Here is a 17,120-nt window from a genome sequence, read left to right as displayed (position 1 = left end):
AGATGTATTGCCGCTTTTTCGGCACATATCGCCAAAAGAGCAGCGATTTCTTTATCGCACAATTTACAAGGACTCGCTACCATGCAGTAGTGCGAGTTTCCTTGCGATAAGAGTCGTTTTTTTCCCCACTTTGCATGTCAGCGATAGACATCGCTAATGACATGTAAAGTGGGCGTACCTTAGAAATACTACATGACAAACCCTCCCTACCACAGCTTCGCGTTATTTACAACGCTGCACCGGTTCCGCGAAGTGATGTCAAAAGTAGCGCTAAACCCCCTTTTTCTGCAAATAATCTGGCTTGACCATACTATGAATGGGAGGTGGATTGGAAGGATAAATCCACATCTCCCGATTACCAAGCATTTCATTAGCGCAGTTCCCATATCACTGGATTAAATACGCTAATGATGCTTATCGCCGTCTATCGCAGGATTTTACATCGCATGTGAGTAAAGCGTTGCTAATACAACGCTAACAGGGCGATGTAATCCGGCGATAGATGGCGATAAATAAATCACGCCAAGCGCGTTCTGCGATAATTATCGAGGGTTGTTGTTAATATGCTCCTAAATCAGTCCCTATAGTTTCCAAGTATGCTTACGCACACACACACACACATGCACACCCTCACACACATGCAGACGCAAACCCACACACACACACATTAAGATATGTGATTGCTATCATAATCCAGAATTCTATTGTTCATAATTTTTTTAGATTTTCATAGCAATTACCAATTGAATGAAGAAGAACCAAGGTAGTCACCCTTTCTGGAAAACATAATGGCCACAGTAAGATTTCTCTCTACATGGAAGGTCATAATTTTTTGTTTTATTCTTGATGAAATCAGTCAATGGTGTCTCACACTAAGACAGCTTTGAAGGATTGTCTTCTCCTCTTGGGCCCGATTCACAAAATGAATTTAAGACTCAATCCTAAACTTAATACTATTTTGGTATTCACTGAATGAACTTACTACTTTTGGTATTCACAGAAGTTAGGATTTTGTCTTAAATCTGTCTTAAGTCTGTCTTAAGTTTGTCTTAAGACAAACTTAAGGCAAAATCCTAACTTCTGTGAATACCAAAAGTAGTAAATTCATTCTGTAAATACCAAAATAGTAGTAAGTTCATCCTGTGAATGCCAAAAGTAGTAAGTGCATTCTGTCTTAAGTTTGTCTTAAGACAAACTTAAGATAAAATCCAAACTTCTGTGAATACCAAAAGTAGTAAGTTCATTCTGTGAATGCCAAAATAGTAGTAAGTTTAGGATTGAGTCTTAAATTCATTCTGTTAATCGGGCCCGATGTATTTAAATAAACACATTTCCCATTTGGCTCCAGGTGAGATTAAGACACAGAGGGCCTGATTCACACTTTTAGGTCAGTTTACTATTTTTTGGGTATCCAGAAACTACAAGTTTAATTTTACTAATAGTACATCTACAACTATGGAGCCTCCGCATTCGGAGCAGAGAACGCCACACATAAATAGATAGGATCGGCCTACGTTGTGCTGCGGATCAGCAGATGGATGGTACTGCAAGGCAGGAATGAATGAGTCGTATTGGTCGAGCGTCTTATGGCAGCGGAACTATTGCAATAGAAGGAGGCCAGATATGGGGCTAGCTAGGATCACAAATTCATATCCCCGACTTATTTTTGCATCTCCATCCTAGGAGTTTTGGCCATGGTCCACTTAAATTAGACTAAAACACTTTAAGTACTGATTTCATGGGGTTCCGCACAATCAACATTGAATATGATATTGTTGTTTTGTACAGACGCATCACATAAGGATTAGGCTCCTCTGATATCTGGAACGCAATCATGGCTCGCTATTGATATTTAATGACACATTTCTATACATTTGACTACAGGATTGATCCAATGAACCATATCATGGAAAAGACAGGCATGCATTGGGTGCATAAGGACATATTTTATATGACCCGCGTGACACATGCTAACTATTTGGAAGGGCACCACGCCTTGACAGATTTGACTTTGGTGCTTCACAAATGTTACAACACCACTATTGGCAACTATTTGTTTGAAAGACCACAAAAAAGAAGAAACAAGAAATGTGGAATTCACCAATGTACATATGAGCATGGGTTTCGACAGTCGATCACCACTTATGACAATGTTAATGTGCACGGTATCACCAGTGGTACTCAATGTGTGTAAGTTACACACTGCAACTTGTATGCTATTCTTTATTATATTTTTAGCCCTGAGGAAGTAGTGCCGTACACCCCGCCATGACGAAACACGTGTTGGCTACAAAGAAGAGAGAAAATAAAGAAAACAACAAAAGAACAAAAGCTGTTGTTCTGAAATTGTGTTCAGAATATGATTTACAACTGAGCGTGTGCTTGGGGGATTGGTGCACTTACTTTAATGTGTACCCTTGACCCTTAAAGCATGTTGATACAATGTGGTTAACTCTCTTCTCTTCTCTTCAGCACTATTTGTACTATTGAAACTTCTGCTTCTTTTGTGCACACAGACCCTAGAGTTAACTATGTCTTCAAGGAGGTTGGCAACTGCCTAAGCTTCAGTATGATACGCCACCCCAACCCCTCAACAAATCTTGCCCCTAGAGGTTTTGTTACACCTTGATAGGTGACCATTAAAAAATTACTTTTGTACCACTATTCTAGTTGGAATATTTCCACTCCACCATTTAGGTCCCCGTCATGAGGAGAACCAACACTTATTAGGGTTGCAATGCATGGACGCCATTACTGGGCAACAGACACCTTTCGACATGCCAATAGGACAATGCATACAGATGAAGTAACTGTGTCACCTCTAAGGACACTCTAGTATACACCCCATGATCTATTGATTCTTTCCAGGAATCCATTGATCTCTGAATGGACTTTGGGTTCCGGTACAATACCATTGGACCACGGGCATACAATGTTGTTTTATAATGCCTATGAGCAGATCAACTCATTGACCCTCGTGATGCACGTTTGCTCTTTCTCAATGGTTGGAAAGTCTTTCTGGCAGGCTATCCATGTAAGATTCTACATGGATTGCTCTTGTTACAAAATGGGCATATGCATGGCATATGTTGAACCTTTTTACTATTTTCTGAAGAGCACAAAAGAAGGCAAAATAATACAAGGGATTGCTTGTTCGGCACAAGAATCTAGTTTTCATGTTCCCTGACGACTCTTACCTAACCCTATTGCGGTAACCCCTTTAATTCAATGCTCAATGCAGCCCAACCCCCATTAGAGTTATTGAGGAGGGTGCAATGAAAAGACTGGGAGAGGGAGAGGCAGCAGTAGCTAGGGAAAGATGATGGTTCGACTACAGAACTTAGGAGGAAGAGGGCATGTGAAGAAGGCTGTAGAGGCAAAATAGAGTTGTAAAGAAAGGAGAATTAGGAGGTAGAGGAGATTATTTTAAGTTATTGGTGATTTTATAGTGTGCTAGTCACTTGTGAGGGTGTCCAGGCGCTCTGTAGCAGGTGTGTGAGGCCAGCCATGGTGGCTTAATCAAAAGTCAGGTTTTCAGCTTCTTGCGAAAGATAAGAAGAGAAGAAGCGGCTCAGTGAGAGGAGAGAGACAGACGATGATGCGGAAGAAATAGATTAGTGGGGATGCAAGACAGGAAAATGCAGAGCAGAGAGCTATAGAGATGAGGCAGATGAGATGGAGTAACAACAGGCAAGAAAGAGATGTTGGGGGTAAAATGGTTTGTAAGAGGAGAAGGTGGCAGGTGGACAGATGACAGATGGGACATGAAAAGCATGAGGAAAAAGGAAAGTAGAGACAAGAGAAGAGCGCAAAGGTTGTAGAGAAAAAACAAGAAGGGGAAAGAGACGGGGACAAACAGGAGATTAGCACTGGAGAGGAACAACGGTGAGGAGAAAATGGTGTGGCAGAAGATGGAAAGGTAAGAGATGGAAACCAATTTAGAGAGCGGAGAGAATGACAGAGAGAGAAAGAGAGCGAGAGAGAGATAATGGAAAAGGATGAGGGAAGAAAAAGAGAAGAGAGTTTAGGGATGAGAGAGAAGGAGGGAACAAATGGTAGAGGTAGCGAGAGAAAGAGTGAGGGAACAGATGTAGATACATAGAGAATGAGAGGGCTAGGAGGACTTAAGAACAGCTAGACAGTCACGACTTACCGATGTTCCTCAGCTCCTCCTGGTATTTCTTCTTCAGGATATTTACCAGGTTGATTTTGGAGTTTAAAGCTCTAACCTGTTGGGGGTTCTGGCAGGAAGCCTGTAGAGCCAGCACGTACAGGGCCACCAGCCCTGAAGAGAAGTCCTTGTCTACAAAAGAAGACAGATATGACATGACTTAATCTGCTGGAGACAATATTTAACATGCCCATCTCTGGGAGCTTCTGATTCAGTCCCTTCTTCCTCAGTTTTAGCATGTTTTTATCATTTATCCCTTTTTTTATCTCTGGAGATGTCTCTCATTCGCTCTCTCTCATCTTGGTTATGTTTAACTTGGTATTCGTGTGTATTAGCCTTAGCAGTCGTCCTCGGGTGCTGTCTTCCCTTGCCTTCATTTGGATCTGACTTTACATAGCTGCATCTAAGTTTGAGTCCATGGACCTGTTTCTCGATAGTAGTCGACCGTCTCTATTTTTTTTAATTGTTTCTCAATAGCTATCTGTATGTCCAAGGTGTGAGCCTTTGTATATGCGTCTCCTCATTGGATCTGACTTCCAATTTATGTCTCAGTGTTTGCTTTCTCACCATTTCAATTCTGGGATCTGTCTTTCAAAAGTAATCTCCCTGTCTACTTATTTGGATGTATCCTTTAATAATTGTTGTGATCTTTGAAAATATCTGCGTATAGTTGGGTCTTCCTTTCCATCTCCTTCTCAATCACTGTCTCTTTGTCTCTTCCTTCGCGTCTTTATGTCAGTGAGCCCTTCTTGGTTTGCTGTATCATTGTTCCAAAGACACAGATAACGAGGAAGAGCCACAGGATCCAGTGTGAGGAAGCCACATGTAGAAGGAACCTGTTAAAAATGGACTACTAACACTGGCCCTGAAATCTCCACTAGTTCCCACTAGACCATAGAATCAAGTTCAAAATCTTGCATTGCAATTCCACCACCCTGGCGGCCCACTGCAACCCTCTCCAACATAAGACAAAAGATACAGGGGCCGATTCACAGAATGAATTTAAGACTCAATCCTAAATTTACTACTATTTTGGTATTCACAGAATGCACTTACTACTATTGGTATTCACAGAAGTTAGGATGTTGTTTTAAGACAGACTTAAAACCGACTTAAGACAAAATCCTAACTTAAGTCTGTCTTAAATCTGTCTTAAGTCTGTCTTAAGACAAATTTAAGACAACATCCTAACTTCTGTGAATACCAAAAGTAGTAAGTTCATTCTGTGAATACCAAAAGTAGTAAGTGCATTCTGTGAATACCAAAATAGTAATAAGTTTAGGATTGAGTCTTAAATTCTTTCTGTGAATCGGCCCACAGAGTGTCACCGCCTTTTAAGTTCCCAGCTTCATCTCTGGAATCCGCACATGAGAGTGAGGTCTGGTCTCTCCACCAATAATCTGGCACCGGGTGTTTCAATTTTTTGCTGCTCACTTTAAGAACAACCTCTCCCCCCTGTTGGAGCGGTCCCTATGAGCTGAAGGTCCCAGCATTGCCCGATCCTGACAAAAGTTTCATTGTTGTGCTAGTTAGAAAGCCTCTCCCTCTTAGCTTTGTTTGGAACTGATGGATTCTGCTGTACCACCTGAGTGGATTCATCATTGGAAAGTGTCCAGAAGACAACTTGAAGTATAAACTGAGATATCCTGGAATCTCCTAACTTACTTCAAAACAGACTTTTGTGAATTGATCTTTCCTCTCAATTTAAGGATCTGTCTCTTGTGCATAACCTCTCTGTAAGAATCTACATATTTACTTCACCTCTGTGACAGCACTGTGACAGCTCCTCAATCTGTGCCCCTCTCAATCTCTCTGTCTGCTTTCATGATTCCATATCTGGACCAGGCCCTAATCCTTAATCTCTGTCATGTTTTTTAATTTTGTTGTGTTGTGCCATCTCTGTATCTATTTCATCTTTATCTGTAGTTCTTTGGGCCACCAGCTCTCCATCCCTTTCCAGATGTCCATCTCTGTCAATAAGTCTCTCACCTCATATCTTGGTCTTTCTCATTACCTTTGAGGTCATCCCTTTAAAAAATAGGCAGTGTCATATAGAAAAGCAAATAAAGTATCACAATGTCAGAAATATTCATCTAGAAGTCTTAATTTTCTTCTTACAAATTACACAACTTGAACAAGCGATATTGGATTTAAATTTTCGTCTCCTTGCTTAGCTTAGACCCGTGTCTACAGGATAGCCTTGGCAGTAAATTCTATATTTAAATATATATTCATTGCCTCTTTCCTCATTGCTTTGCTACCTTACTATCAACATATAATGCATAATACGTTTAAGATCAGGTATGTGATAACACATTGTGACGCCATTAGGCTTCTTCACAAAACCGCAGGCGCTACTCACCTCAGTAAAAAAAAAAATCAGAGATAGTTAAATTGGACTCAATTTTCATCTCTCTAAGAAAATGCTTGCTGGTGACATACTGAATGGTGATGGATGCCTCCTCTCATAGGCTTTGGAAAACACTCTGTTTGGATCTAAGTATAGATACAATGTGAAATGCACACATACCGTTACACGACTCTTACAAAGACACATAGATATTAAAGTAATGGTTTGTTTTTAGTATCCAATGGGCTACTGAAATGCTGGACAACATACAACAATATTAGAAACGGACACAGAGAATGGGCTATGGACTGTAGCTTAGGAAATATTTGGTATTATTAGTTTAAAAACAATTTCCAGCTTCATCTGTAATTTAAATTTGGGCTCTACTGTCATTATTCATTAATGTTTTGTTTTTTACTATGTTATATTGGATTTAGATTATCTGTTTAATGTAATTTCTATCAAGGAGTTCACACTTGCATATCAGTAAGGTTTGAAGCATTTCTATATTTATAAGACTAGTTAGGCTTTGTTTTTGTGACTTGGAATCTAATAGACTATTAGGATATAGGTGATATTCCAGCAATTAGATAGATTGACCCAAGATGGAAAGGATAATTTTATTATGAACTGTTTATGTTTTGTTTATTTAAAATTTCTATGGGAAGGTTTTGAAGCGCCCTATTTCAGGTGATTAAAGATGTTATGTTCATCATCAAGAAGGTACTGAGAGAAATTTCTAGAGGACTGTCAAGATCAAAAAGAATGACAATCCACAAAAAGAGAGGGGGGTGAAAGTTCCTACCAAAGTGTACAAAAGGATATTCTTAGGTTGTGAAAACCCTTATCCACTCATGTGGTCTGCTTTATCATTGGGTTTAGGTCTTCTTTGGGCAGGCCATAGGGTACGTTTGTACCAACAGGCCCCAATGTATGGGAGATCCTTTAAATGCCTGCACGTGGTATTTTGAGGGATAGCTACATCTAGGAGAACCTTGCAAATGTGATGACCTAAAATTCCCCGAAAAATAGCAATAAACTGATTTGTTAAATTTTACCTGTGGTAAGATTTAAACAAGCATTGGATATTGAAGTTCTCTATCTTCACTATTGTCCTCCTATGCGCATCCACATCAGAGGGCCCACATGGGTCAATGGCATTTATCAAGAATTAAAAAGAAATGGCCATATTTAAAACCTATCCCCTAAACTGATTGACTACTCAATCTATGCAGGTGGTTGTCGGTAGAAGGAATCAAGGTGTTTGAATGAAACGTTATACTCTACGATCATTTGTCATTATTATGAGATTTTATGCATTCTTCATTAGGGCTTCCAGGGACATGGGCCCATAGTAACTCTCTGTGCCAAACCGTCCCCAAGGCATGTTACCCCGCTTTCTACCTTATACTCTCAAGCTCCCGCTCCAGTAAGGCGGAGTCTGTGAACTTCATTAGGTGTACATGAAGTAGTACTCTGCAATAACACGTTCACATACCCAGAAGCCTTGTGTGAATTGTCCTGGTATAGTTTTAGATTTGAAGACAGTTAAGGAAAGGTGTAAATGTAGGGGGGTGTTGTAAATGCTGAGGTCACAGGGTCAGAGGTGCAGAATGGAATGGCATGCAGTAAAAAGTAGCTTGCTTACTATTTTTAATCCTCTGCACAGCATCCTCCTTCAGCTTCAGGACCATAGCCTTCTCCACCTTCAGGTTGTGGTATGTGGCCAGCCGCAGGGCGAGCAGGATGCTGGGGTTGGGGGTCACCGTTGCATCCCAGGACCTGAGCATGACCTGCAGGAGACTCTTGAGCTGAGAGTCCTGGGCGTCATTCATCCCTGGTAGGAGAGAAAAGGAGACCTTTAGAGCGAGAAATATAGTTATAGGTAGGTCAGTTCCCCTAGTAAGAGTAAGAGTGGGCCCGATTCACAGAATGAACTTAAGACTCAATCCTAAACTTACTACTATTTTGGAATTCACAGAAGGCACTTACTACTTTTGGCATTCACAGAATGAATTTACTACTTTTGGTATTCACAGAAGTTAGGATTTTGTCTTAAGTTTGTCTTAGGACAAACTTAAGACAGACTTAAGACAGACTTAAGACAAAATCCTAACTTCTGTGAATACCAAAAGTAGTAAATTCAATCTATGAATGCAAAAAGTAGTAAGTGTATTCTGTGAATACCAAAATAGTAGTAAGTTTAGGATTGAGCCTTAAATTCATTCTGTGAATCGGGCCCAGTGTTTTTTAGGTCTCGTCCTTTACCATTGCGAAGCAATGGGAAATGGGGGAGAATTCAAGTGCTCAAACGGATTGTCAAACCACCGCTTTTTTCCGTGGCGTTTTCTTCGAGTGCACGTACAGGCACGCGCATTTGGCCCATACACTTTCATGGCCATCTGTTCCTGTTCCTAATGGCCCTCCCCCCTCCCCCAGCACAGAGCGCGCATCGCGGCAGCACAGCACATCAAAGGGCTTCTCCCAGCGTGTGCTGTGCGGCTTCTCCTCTCCTAATTATGTGGCCGGCCGTACTTGTGTTTCCTGGCCGCTTCCCGGCCGCTCTTGTATTTAATTAGCAGCAGCAGCATTTCTCCTGCGCCAGGCCACATCAAAGGCTCTGTGCCATTAAAACTTAACTTATCTGCGAGGTAAAAGACTGCGAAGTACTGAAATCCTAACCTGGAAGTAAAACTCCTGATGTACTCACTTGCAATGTAACATCCCACGATGGAAAACCTATGATGCAATGGTGACGTACATACACCCACACCCTACTGCCCTGCATATCTGTGAATCCCAAAGCCGAGTCCAAGTGATCTTACACTCAGGTCTTGCATCAATCATCATTCCGTGTAAGGTGCATGTTTATTTCCCGCCATGCCGCACGCTGAATCACAGTCTTCAAAACTTGACAGATTTATAAACCTTGTGTAAAAGTTCCGCAGTGTCAGCAGGAGCAGCCCGTAATACCATGGTTACACATTTTACAGATTAAATTCATTTTCATGCCCTGAATTGCGCATTTGTTCTGGACAGTAATCCTTCAAGAAAGAGCTGAAACCTGTATTGCGCTTATCTTTCTCCATACTCTTCCAGCAAGAAGTGTATCCTAAAGGAAGCCAGACACACACAAAGGTCTCAGTAGCCTCGGGGGACCGGATGTGTTAGGGATGCCACTCATACATTATTGGCTCGAGAGCATCCTTCTTAGACAGACTGCAGCAATGAAGAGGCTCACACAGAGAGAGAACAGAATGTAAATCTCCAGAATATGATTGCAGAAGCACTGACTAATGCTCTGGCGGGTCCGTCGCTTTGATAATTTGTGCACACCCGGTGGAAACATAAAATATTAAGACATACGCGGTTCTTGTGCTATTCGCCGTTTTACTGTTCTTCCCGGTAATTGAATACGGGTTGGCTTGCCCAGGCGGTTTCAGCTCCCTTCCCTCCTTGTCTTCAAGGACAAGCCTGGTACATTTTACAGGACAAGCCTGGTTATTCCTTGCATAACTACTTAAGATATGAGGTTAATACACATTTTATCTTGTTTTATTTTGATAGATGTCTTTTTTGTTTAGTTTCTTTATAATTTCAACTGACATTTAATCCAGATTTGGATTCGGGATTCTGAGTTCTGCAACAAAATACAGACACCTTCTATATTTTCCTTTCACATTTCAGGAGGAAACACTGGGTGAAATGTCACATCAAAGGCTCTGTGCCACTTTCACCCACACAGCAACACTTACAGACAAGCAACGCCACTCACACCCACGCAAGCCCACTATCATCCACGCAACACCACACTCACCCACGCAACGCCACTCACCCAAGCAACACCACTCACACACGCAACGCCACTGACACGCGCAACGCCACTGACACGCGCAACGCCACTGACACGCGCAACGCCACTGACACGCGCAACACCACTGACACGCGCAACGCCACTGACACGCGCAACGCCACTCACACGCGCAACGCCACTCACACGCGCAACGCCACTCACACGCGCAACGCCACGCGCACACGCAACGCCACTCGCACACGCAACGCCACTCGCACACGCAATGCCACTCGCACACGCAACGCCACTCACACACGCAATGCCACTCACACACGCAACGCCACTCACACACGGGTGCAGATTGTGGGTGCAGATTCAGAGAAAACTCAGCAGCACCACCACCATTGCAATGCAATAGGTCTCGTTTTAACGCAAATTTAAGCTATAGGCCTTGTAAATGGCAAAGTCTTTTATTTATGTTCCAAAAACCAGAACGCAAAAATAAAGGGCATAATCATTTACAATGCTAATAGTTCAGACTCGCGTTATTGCGAGACCTATTGCATTTTCAATGCTTGTTTTGTTTTGCTAATAATGTTGGTGGTGTTTGATGAATCTTGACAAAACTTTTCAACAAAAAAGTTAATTTACCCCAGCTCCCTCCTGGAACATTTAATGTTTCAAGATGATTCGTGAAGCAAGGGGCAAGAAAAAGAAGGGTCTCAAACTCTTTCCCATAGGACTTTTAGGAAGTATTTTTAGAAAAAAACGGCTGAACAGAATTACTCACCATTTGGCAGAAAGCTAGATCTTCACTCAGAAAGTATGCTTTTTAGGTTTTCCTTCACTTTACTTGCACCGTGCTTGTGAAATCTCTTGTATTTAATGATTCTTGAAAGGGGGCTCTCATCAGTTCCCAAAACAGAATTAAAGTGTTCATTTGCTTTTTTTTTGTTAACGTCCCCTGTCTGCACACATTTACAATAGTTCTGCAAAAGCTGTTCACACTGTTTCAGCCCCATTCACTCTCAAGATAAGATCTCTTCCAACTGAAAAGGAAGACAGCTTCTAACAGTATGCTGGAATGCTTGCTTTTTATTACTTAGTTGTGTAAAGCAGATGCTTTAGCCTTAGAATGTTTGTGGCATTTCTCATTTATGCCTCAGACCCTCTCTTTGCACTTTGTAGGTTTTATTGGATTGGTTTCAAATGTATCTATTTGGTCATTATGATCAAATTCTAAATGTTGTCATAAACATTGCACATTAAAAATAAACTCAATATACAAAAACTCTTCTATATTTTACTACTAAACAGGCAGCCACAAATGCAGTCACCTTGCAGACAACTTTGCAGACAACTTTGCAGTTAAAAGGACTTGATTTGAATGGTGCAGCAGGTGCAGTAGCACCAGGGCAACACACTCAAGGGACCCCACTAAACACAGATTATTGCTAAAATGTTAAACTAAACAGGCACTCAAAAGTGCAGTTACCTTGCAGACAACAGAGTTATGATTTTACTGGTGCAGCTGGTGCAGTGACACCAGGACCAAAAGCTCTAGGCACTCCACTAAACACCTACTATTTCTATATTTTACTACTAAACAGGCACTCAAAGTGCAGTTAACTTGCAGACAACAGGGTCATGATTTGACTGGTGTAGCAGGAGCAGTGGCAGTGGGGCAAAAAGTTGTCAGAACTCATCTAAACACACAATATTGTTATTACATCACCTAATTCAATTTTTCCCTCTTTCATTTCATTTTTAAATTGTTGTTATTACTTACCTGCACTGTTCCACTAGTAACAGCACAAAATATTGTCTTTTTGTACAACTGATATCATGCAACTACTCAGCAAGCTACAACTTACAACACAAAACAGCTTATTATTAATCACATAGGCCAAACCGAATGCATTTACCAATGCTTGTTGTGATTTGGTGTAAATCTGTTCAGCCGAGTAATTTAGAGTTCGGCAGTTAATGAAGCCTGGATGTTGATCCCCAGGAGTACTGTAGTACTCTCACAGGGCCAGAAATTATTATTATTATTATTATTGATATGTGTTAAGCGCACGGCTACCCCCAACGGGGGTGTCCCGGCGCTAAGGACTGCAGGCAGCAGGGGCAGAAAGTTATCATCCAGCGAATAGAAAGGTCTTTAATTTGCTCCTGAATTGAGATTCAGTGACCATGAAACGGAGATTGATGGGAAGAGAATTCCAGAGTTTAGAGACTACCACTGCAAAAGCTCTACCCCCTTTCCTCGCAAGACGGAATCTGGGTGGGAGTAGGAGCCGGAGGTGGTTAGATCTGAGATTAAGAGCTGATTTGACTGATTTTAGTCTGTTTCTGAGGAACTTGGGGCCATTCATCGCCCTAAAGACTAGTACAAGGGCCTTGAATCTGACACGAGCGGTGATAGGAAGCCAATGTAGCTTTCTCAGATGAGGTGAGATGGGATGGCGATAAGGGACTCTACAGATCAGCCTGGCGGCGGCGTTCTGCACGATCTGTAGCCTGTGTAGTAGGTAGGCAGGCACTCCTACATACAGACTGTTCGCATAGTCTAGATGCGAGGTGATTAAGGCATGCGTCACTGTTTTTAAAGACTCAGTGGGAAGAAAGGGGGAGATTTTTTTTAGCATGCGGAGTTTGCCAAAACAAGAGGAAGTAACTTTCTGAATCTGGGTTTTGAAAGATAGTTCATTATCGAATTGGACTCCAAGATTGCGTGCCGTTGTTACCGGGGTAGGTGGTGGATTGAGCTCCGCAGGCCACCAGGTGGAGGGCATCAAGGGGGTAGCTTGGTTAAAAAATAATACCTCCATTTTGTCCGTATTTAATTTAAGTGTATTCGATGTCATCCAGGATACAATGTTCGATAAACAACTTTAAAAAAATGTAAAACCCAGGGGTGAGTGATCTCTGATGGAGAGAATAAGCTGAGTATCATCAGCGTATGAGATCACTCTGACCCCGGATGTCTCAATCACCTTCGCCAAGGGTGCGAAATATACGTTAAAAAAGAGGGGACTAAGAGCGGATCCCTGGGGCACCCCGCAGTCCAGCGGTTTCTTATCTTTAGACCAGAATGGTCGGCACCATACTTGTTGTGTACGTTTTTTTAGGAAAGAGGTGATCCAGGCTAGAGGAGTGTCACAAATCCCCATCTCACGGAGTCTGTTTAGTAGGATGGCGTGGGAGACCGTGTCGAAAGCTGCGGACGGGTCGAGGAGCACAAGCATGGTTACCTCGCCCCTGTCCACACTCTCCCGCACGGTCTCTGAGACTTCTAGAAGTGCTGTCTCCGTACTATACCCCGTCCTAAATCCAGATTGTGAGTCATGTAGGAGATCAAATAAAAAAATAGAGCAATCCGATTGGCAGAGAGCTATTTTCCCGTCGCTCAACTTTGTATTGTGGAACCACAGTGGTCCCATGGTACCGATTGATCTGAATGGATGCTTGCAACCACAACAGAAATGCTGCTGCAGCCATTTCAGATCTCATGGACACGATTCCTATGCCTTGAGTTTGTTTAAAAAAATATATATATAGAAGGGGAAGGGAAGGGGTACCATGAGTTCTGGCCCTTGTGGGGGTGGGGTTCCAGAGGGACCCCCTTGTGATCAAAATATGTAATTGTTTTTTCATCGCAGGACTCAGCAAGGCCTTCTCTGTGGTCCTACAGCACTCGTGTGGGACCCAGTGTAGCCCACGGTGTGGTCATGCAGGACTTCCGCAGAACCAAAAAAGAATTAACAAAATATGGGGTGGGTATCTGAGGGAGGCTGTGCCTACATTAGAAGTTGGCCAGTGATGTTGGGTTAGTCACCCACAGTGCATAGGGTGCAGGGCCTGCCCGAGGTTCATGCACAGTTGGGGGGTTGGTCACCTGTGGGTCATTGGAAGCACTGCCGGCTGCAAGCCAGTCCCTGTGGCTAAACTTTCCCCACACATGGCCAAGTGCACCACAGGGGGCTGGTTACGTGTGGGGAGGTTGGGCGCGGGCTGGGCCCTGCGGCCAACCACAGTCATACATGACAGGGGAGTGGCAGCCTGCGGGAGGTTTGGGTGCAGGCCTACGCTGAAGTCCGTGTGTGGCGGGGGGTTTCCTGCATTCATGTATGTATAGGCATTTATATACCTACCTATATGACCTACGTCCAACCCACAAAAGGAATGTCAATGAGGGAGTTGGGTAATTATGATCAAAGAATCACAGAATTCCACTGAAAAAAACAAAAGTTAAAATGCAGTTATAGTTATAGGTAAGGTAATAAGGTTTTACTTTACATTAATAAACCCTTGAAATTCCCTGAAAAAAAGTAAATGTTGTTCCAGTGAATCTGACAATATCTTACTTTAGGTTATAAAAAAAACCTGAAATTTACTGAAGTAACAAACGTTAAAGTGACAGCATAGTAAGGCCTAGAAATATTATAAAAGTATTATTTTTAAAACAAAAAAAAACACTGTAATTCACCAGTTATATTATACTGAGGTAATTATGGCTTGCACCCTCACCATACAATGCATATGACCTCCCATATTACATCACTCATGACTTGTTCAATTACATATTTGATGACATCACTGATGACATCTGAAATGACATCATTGCTTCCTGTCAATCCTGTACATAAAGGTGCGAGAGCTATATAGTTACTTCAGTTAACTATAACTGGTCAATTTCAGTTGTTTTTTAGTTTAAAATTTAAATTTTTAACTGAAATTTTCAACTTAATATTAAGGGTGGGCGGAGAACTCCGCTCTGCCAGCGGAGTGTGCAGAAAATGTGCCTACTCAGTGTTCCGCAGAGAACTTGGAGTATAGGGCAGGACTCCCACTCCGCAGTGGAGCGGAGTTGGCGAAGCCCCCGCATGAGCAGTTTTTGCAAGGTGTACGTCCAACGCAGGAGAGAGACGGTGAGGAGGAGGAGGGCAGCCACGGGCCGCCGCAGTACAGGTAAGTGTGTTTTTATTTCTTTTGACTTTAATTTGTGCATATTTTTATTAGAGGGGGTTGAGGCAGGTGGCGGAGCGGAGTTCCACGGAGTTAGTTCCCTAACTCCATGAACCTCCATGTAGTCGCGCTACGCCAACTCCGCCCGGCCTTACTTAATATAACAACACTTTAACCGTTATTATTTTTCAGTGAATTTCTGTTTTTCTTTTTAATGTAAAAAAGTATGATATTGTGACCACTCTAACTGTAACAGCATTTTTACCTTTGTCTTTTGCAGTAAATACACACACGCACGCAAACATACACACACAAATACATACAATGTATATGCCACAAATATGGCACAATAATGCGTTACTTAGAACCACCATATTAACAAATATGCAACCACAGGCCAATGGTCAAATTTTATTTTATTTACCCCTTGTGTGCTAGTGACGAGCTCAGCTCGTCATGAGGGACGGTTGAGCTGCCCTCATGACGAGCTGAGCTCGTCACAGCCGATGGAACGTTCGCACACAGGGATAATTTCCCCGCTGTGCTGAACGTTCAAAAACGGGGGTGGCTGTGACGAGCTCAGCTCGTCATGAGGGCAGCTCGGCTGTGCCTCATGACGAGCTGAGCTCGTCACCAGCACAGCACAGCGCAGCGGTACCGCGCGCGGCCCCCCTCCCCTCGCAGCTAAGGGGTTAAAACAGTACAGGAACCTTGGAAGAGGTGTGGCACAGCAGCCAGGGTGCCTGACTCCGGACTATGGTGTTCAAGGTTCGATCCCCGGTGCCGGCAGCAGATTAGCCCAGCACCTTGTGCTTGCTTAATCTTCCCGAGGTCCCCCAGTGCCGGGACACCACTTCAGAGCTAGCTGTATGCCTTACAAATACTGGTATTTCATATTACAGCCTCAACAAAGGGCGACATTTATGGACAGTGATGCATCGCTGCATGAAATCAGTGACGCAACACTTCTCAGTGCTCCCTCATTGCGACACCAATGATGCGTCATCATTACAGTACGACACATCATGTCACAAGGAATGACAGATATGTCAGTATTACTGACTTATCTGTAGACGAAAAAATGGCGCATTACTGGAGTTGTGTCGGAAGCCTGATGCAACTCCAGCAATGTTCCTTTCACATAGGGCAAGCCCTATGTGAAAGGGCCTGCGTCACGCTTACGCCTGCCATGAGGCAGGCATCAGGTTTTAATACATTGGCGGAATAGTAGTGTCGTAGTGAAATCTCATAGATATCACTGCGACACTTCTACGGGGCTTTGTTAGGACGGAACACCGGCCCTGCATACATTATACCTGATGCAGGTATAACGTAGCGCAGGGCTTTACAAGGTGACGCATCTGCACAGATGCGTCACCTTTTAAATATGTTGCAAGGTGACACATGTTTTACGCCGCTGCAGGGCCAAGACAGGTGACGCAACAGTGGCGCAAAACAGGCGCGATGGGTCATAAATAAGCCACGAAGGATTTACAGAAGGAAACACATCATGATAGTCGGGATATCTCTTCAGTGAGGTCTTACCATGCTTCACAAATGTAACCTCTTGCATCCTGGTTTTGGTTAAATACCTTTTGTTGAAACAAATACACATGAAAACATACAATGGAATAAATTGTCTATACCACTGGTCTTCAAACTTTTTAATGTGGATCCCCCTGTGCAAAAAATAAATTGTTAGGCCCCCTAGAATGCTCAAGATATCTTATCACAATTCTATCAAATTTACATCTCTGAACATGTTTAAGAAGTGCATTATTATGTTTAGGTAAACCTTTTAAAATTGTGATCAAATACATGATTGCCAACATTAT

The 17,120-nt window shown here is 42.6% G+C and overlaps 1 protein-coding gene across 1 annotated transcript in view; it reads right to left on the bottom strand.

Moving 5' to 3' along the window:
• Positions 1-17,120, bottom strand: part of LOC144767052 (cobalamin binding intrinsic factor-like) — a 119,718-nt gene that overhangs the window by 67,458 nt on the left and 35,140 nt on the right. The window contains exons 2-3 of the mRNA XM_078650688.1: positions 8,170-8,358; positions 4,154-4,303 (exon numbers count right to left, since the gene is read on the bottom strand). Coding sequence (XP_078506814.1) covers positions 4,154-4,303; positions 8,170-8,358 — 339 coding nt within the window. The remainder of the gene's footprint in view (positions 1-4,153; positions 4,304-8,169; positions 8,359-17,120) is intronic.

Source organism: Lissotriton helveticus, chromosome 1_1, assembly GCF_964261635.1.
Source record: "Lissotriton helveticus chromosome 1_1, aLisHel1.1, whole genome shotgun sequence".
NCBI classification, from domain to species: domain Eukaryota; kingdom Metazoa; phylum Chordata; class Amphibia; order Caudata; family Salamandridae; genus Lissotriton; species Lissotriton helveticus.
This window is presented reverse-complemented; position numbering and strand designations above follow the sequence as displayed.